The following is a 6,000-nucleotide window of genomic DNA, read 5'->3' as shown; positions in this document are numbered from 1 at the left end:
TTGATCGATTGCCAAGTATATGCGAGTAATATTCTTCAAGTATTTTTCTGTTGTTTTAGTATTATTTTCATACACGAAAAAAGAGATTATTATATAAACTAAAATTATTTAATAAAATTATTTAATAAACTAAAAATGACTCTAAGAATTTATCTTATAAAGGGATCTCAATATATTTAAATAGAAAATGATTGCAGTTAATTATGCAACTCACCTTGTATACCGGGCAGTGTTCCGGGGAACACGCGGGAAAGCCTAGAAATATAAACAGATTGTGATTATGTAGAAGATAATAGATTTCATTTACTATTTAAAACTATTTTTATATAATGAAAAATCAGAATATATATAAGATTTATTTAATTTTAGAGATACTCTCTCTTTCTATAAAATTATGAATACATTAACATTAACATTAACATTTAACATTGAATAATTAAAAATAGAGGCTCTAAATAATAATTAATCGTAAAAGAAAAAAGGACTATTAGGTCCTGAACGCAGTAAACAGTGCACATAATATTTAAAAATATTTTCATGACTGTATTACATATAATTAATTGCTCACTAAACATTTCGATCCCTTTATGGATCCTTTTCAATGCTATAAATAAAATACAAAAATAAATAAATCGATAAAATCTAAATTGTCGTAAATAAATAAAAGTCAAATTATAACAGATGTCGTAAATATGTAGCCCCAGATAATGGTAAAAATTTTATTCAAATATGAACGGACTATGTATCGGATGAAAATCATATTATTACACGTAAATTATTAAAGAAAACGTATATTCAATAATTTGAGGAAGCATAATGTAAGAAATACGTATGAAAGACATATATCTTTGCTTGCTGTGTCTTTGTATTACCTGTGTAAAACAATCAATACAAAAAGTCTGTTGGAAAATAGTCAAGGCTCCTTTCCAAGTAACGGTGTGATCCGACAATAAATAGAGAATTTAAAAAGATTTTCCTTTTCTATGATGATTATAGACTAAAAAGTCACAATTATAAAAATTAAGTATAGGTCAATAAATACATTAAACTACTGGAGTCTAACCGTAAAATGAACTTGTCTGAATACACAAAGAGAAGACAAAGCAAGAAAATAGAGGTATATATAAGAAAGCAATAAAAAATAAGCAATGACACACAGCAGGAGGGATACTTAAGAAAAGTTACATCTATTAAAAAAACAGGAAAATAGGAATGATCAAGAAGTCTCGTATTCTTTTAATTCTCAAATTAAGACTTCTCAAATTAAGATTCTTTTGTAGTTTTATATATGACTTACATCCGATATATAGTCCTTTCATACGAATAGAATTTTTTACCGAATTTCTTATCCGGGGCTACATCATGTTTGCGATAATAATTTGCATCATTGTTGCGTCTTTTTTTACGATTAATTTAATATTGCAAATATTGATGATTTGGACAATGCTAACCTGCTGCTCAGCTCGAACGGGTGAAACGTCTTCTCCACGGCGCCGTACACTTTGAGGCCTTTTATTTACAGGTTCGAGAGGAAAAACGTCAGCCTGCAAAAAGCAAGACGGAAGTGCAAATTAAATGGTCCGTTCACTGATAACTGCCTTTCATAACGGGCCGTGTCGCCATGAGTTTTATACGGCTTTTAGTAGCCTCCATCACGGCAGGTATAAAGTTCTCTACCTTGTACAACCGTTAATGCGACGCCACGCTCTATAACGAAACTTCACTTAGCCTTACTCTTCCTATACTCGAAAAGTTTAGCTTTACCAAAACTCTTAAAACATTCATTATTCACTTTATATATTGAAACAGAATAAAATTGAACACTAGAAAAAAAATAATAAATTGATTTCAGAAATGTTATTTAATTTTTTCAACAGTTATTTAATCAATCTGATTTTTACATCTTATTTATAGAATGCTTTTATATTATATTTTAACAAGTATAACGAGAAATAATTATTGCAAGGAGATTGAAACTGTTCGTGCAAAGGAATGCATGCTGTCGAGAAATAGTTAAATTAACTGCGATTGTCTTCGAGATAGAAAATAAATTCAATCGAAGGTGCATCTATGAATTTCGATTTACTACGGAGGGTGAATAGCGGAGCCCGTGTTGAAAATAGGAAATGTAGAAATGCTCTCTGGAGAAATCTGCGGAGTAAAGTCTCTGAGAGTGAATTTACACCGAAATTTCAACTTGGGGAAACTTGAAACAAGATGCAAAGAACAGATCTCTGAAAAAGTTAAACAATTCAATGAAAATTTGAAAAATAATTAATTTTTGTAAATAGACTTTTTTAAAAATTAAAAAACCATAGATACAATCAGCCTAATACGAGCCTAAACTGCGGATGATAGGTCAATTAAAAAAAAAAAAAAAAAGTAGAAAAATGTCGACAAGTCGCATTTATTAAGAGAGCGACTAAAAGTGAGACGTTTCGATGCTTACTTGCATCTCTTTAGTCACGAAGTGTTAAAATTCAAAATATGGTGATTGCATCTCTGAATATAGGAAGTCAACGTGTGTTGTGTGACAGCTTGGTTTCTGATAAAAATTACATACATAAAATTACACACACAAAACATGAAAGAATGAATAAAGAAAAAATTGCGCAAAAAGTAAAGAACCGTTACAATTAAAATAAATCATTAATAAAAATTTTACCAAATCTCCTAAAATTTGAAACCTCCACACAGATTCGAGTTTTAGTCTATTAACAACGGCAGATAGTAAGACAATGAGAAGATACGTTATTCTCACCGCAATATAAATAGACCAAGAACAACAAGTACAATGTGAGACAAACAAACCATCATAAGGAATCCAATAACGGAAAATACATATTATTAGACTTTTTTCAGATTATCAAATAAAATTGTAAATATAATTTGTCATCCATATTTTATTATTTATTTTACTTTTTTATGTTAATATAATTATTTTTATTTTAAATTTATCTCTTTTTTATTCTCAAGATTTTATTATATGCACGATACAACGTCATTATTAATTACTTATATATCTTGATAAAATCGTTTGAAAATTGTTTTTAAAATATATTTATATAGATAAACATCTGTTATACAATAAAGACTGTTTAGCCTCTCTCTAAATGTCACAAAGGGGCAAAAAGTTCCGTTTTCCTGATCGGGGGAGAAACAGTGTCGGCAAAACGTGGGTAGGACGTGCTACGGAGGATATTACTTTTAAGGTTGAACAATAAGGGGATGGAGGAAAGTCGGAGAACGCGTTTGGCAAACTCGGTCTGTGCAAACTGGAGGAGATTGGTCGAGGGCGCAAACAATCGGACACGAGAAAGCTCTTGGTTCCCTCCATTCCTGTCGTTACCAAGGGGGTGACGTTATTCCAGGATGCACACACTCGCGAACTCACACGCACGGTCTACTCATGCGGAATATTCGGGAGAACCGGCCCATTTGTCACTCAATGTTATCCGACCCCTTTCAAACGTACGCACTTGTGTAATCAAATCAAAAATCGTATGTTTCTCAACCATTACGCACCATTTTGTGCGTAAGTTCAAGTAAATTACTTGTGCATATCTAATCCTAATGTTTAATGTATATTTCATTTGATAAAATACATTTGTGTATATTTTATTTGATATTATAATGAATATGGATTATACTTCTTTCATTAATAGTATTAACTTGAGAAATAAAGACAGCATATGAAAATTATAGAATGATATAAAAAAATACGCGATTTTTTATTTTGACTTATACAATATGAAAAAATTTATCGCAGCCAAAAGCGACTTTAATATACGTTTTTGATAATAACGAGTATCTCTGTAATGGATTGATCGATATATTTATCATGTCATTATCAAAAAAAGATCATTTATTTAGAAGCAAAGAATTTTATAGTAAAAGCTGAGTGACAAATTGCAAATGAAATAGAGATTGATAATATTTCAAAAAGTATAACAATATGCTTACTTTAAAAAATTAATATTTAACGAGATAAATGAAAGATAAAGTATTACTGGAGAGAAGTAAAATTAACTTTTTATTAAACTCTCTACGAACATCTGCCATTATTCTTATCAGGACAAACTCTATTTTACGATAAACAATTATTTTTAATAAGAGTCTATATAGAGAAAAAAATAATTTAAAAAGTTGATATATATTTTACACTACTTTATGATTACGTGACAGACATAGTAATATGCATTGTGTGGACGTCTTTTCATAATTTTCATTATCTCTAACACCTCTTTATCTCCTTCCATTTCCAGTCTGAAATTGAAATGAGATTTCGTTGCTTCTATAGTATTAAACATTTAATTTAGTTGTTTGTACGTTAAATGTTTATAATTTTAAGTCTGTGAAAGTAATCATTGAAAATATTATTCGAAATAGAAAATGTTTTGTCAAAAAAATTTCATTTTTTTTGTCATTTTTACGTGATATAAATATAATATAATTTCTGACAACCATTTTATATTTCTTAAATATTTTATATAAGATTCTATTAATCCTAGACAGTTTACGTCCTATCTCTTATTACGTCAACAGGCAACAATCCTAAGCGTAACATGGCAAAAGATTTAATCCCTTTCCGTGACTGATTAAAAAAAATTCAACCCTTCTACGATGAAGAAGTCAATCTCAATTCCAACCAGCTAGCGAAATATAGTATTTAGGATGCTGTCATTTTAGGAGCGAGAATCTGAGTCTATCAGCGTTGGATCAAATGTATAAATAACAATATAAATATGTAAATAACATTAAAAGTTTATTATTGAAATAAACTTTTAATATTATTTACATATTTATATTGTTATTTATATATTTGATTATTTGAAAAGATATTGCTTTAAATTATAATTTTAGATTTATATTATTCAATATGCATATATGTAATAAATAAATTATTATATAAACTTTAATTATATGTTTGTTTACCGATTGTGACATATAATCTCTATCTCTCTTTTCAAATATCAGGTAACGTTAAATATTCTACATATCTATTAAATGTCTAATGTCATAAATACATATGCACACATCATAATATATAGCCAAAATAAATACTTGAAAATTAAAAAAAAGATATTAATATAAGAACTCTCATCTTGTCTCCTCTGTATCAACTTTTTCAGCTGTTTACATGGAAATGAATAAGAATATTGTATTATTATCATCTTGTTATACAATGCCAAATATTTTACGTGTGAAAAGATCTAATTAAAGTGTACGAGCAGCCATGCGTTCGCGAATGGAAGATGAAAATACGTTCGGTATGCAAAGTAGCTCGTGGAAGTCGCGGAGAGCGGAGGGATAGGTGGGTGAAATACCGCGTCTCTCTCATAACCGCGTGACGTGACGCGTGCCAGTTTCAGCGGGGCGTCGAGACGCCTTTCGGCGCTTCAGTGCTGTCGGCATCGGGACGCCCTCTCTCCTTTCAGAGGCAGATGCTATGGTCGGACGACCAATCCTGGTCGTCCGGATTCGAGGAGCGCTTCCAATATGGCAGTGGCCTAGCGGGACGAGGAACTAGTATAACTATGCCTGATGAAAGCGACAAGTGAATCCTCGCCTCGCTTTTGTGACGGATATTTCCTCTGATGATTAATCAATTAATCCCGCGATTCGCGCGAGTCATGTTGCGCAAGCCATTCTTCTCCCATCTCGTATCACCTTGAGATATTGGTATGACACGAGATGGATAAGATGTTGTGTATCTAAATGAACATTTTTTAATCCATCTTGCAATATTTTTTCTCAAATTAATTAATTGTATCATAATAATTACAGATGCAACATGTCTCTGACATAAATCTTAAAACAGGTCAAGTCTCTGAAATTATCTTACATTTTATGCATAAATATAATGTGACATAATTATTAGCAATTTTTCATGCTCTTAACGGATGTAATATATGGTTATATTTGACACCGTAGTGCATCTCGTAATAGAGCAATTCCAAGTCTGGCAGTGTTGCCTCGTCCTGCCTTTTTTTCTTTCCT

The 6,000-nt window shown here is 30.7% G+C and overlaps 1 protein-coding gene across 1 annotated transcript in view; it reads right to left on the bottom strand.

The window, feature by feature from the left end:
* Positions 1-210: 210 nt before the first annotated feature.
* LOC112638500 overlaps positions 211-6,000 on the bottom strand; it is a 47,042-nt gene continuing 41,252 nt past the window's right edge. Inside the window, exons 4-5 of the mRNA XM_025410353.1 lie at positions 1,452-1,544; positions 211-255 (exon numbers count right to left, since the gene is read on the bottom strand). Coding sequence (XP_025266138.1) covers positions 211-255; positions 1,452-1,544 — 138 coding nt within the window. The remainder of the gene's footprint in view (positions 256-1,451; positions 1,545-6,000) is intronic.

This window comes from Camponotus floridanus, unplaced genomic scaffold (genome assembly GCF_003227725.1).
Source record: "Camponotus floridanus strain SB8 unplaced genomic scaffold, Cflo_v7.5 scaffold31, whole genome shotgun sequence".
Taxonomy (NCBI): Eukaryota; Metazoa; Arthropoda; class Insecta; order Hymenoptera; family Formicidae; genus Camponotus; species Camponotus floridanus.
The sequence above is the reverse complement of the archived record's forward strand: the minus strand, read 5'-3'. Positions and strand labels throughout refer to the sequence as shown.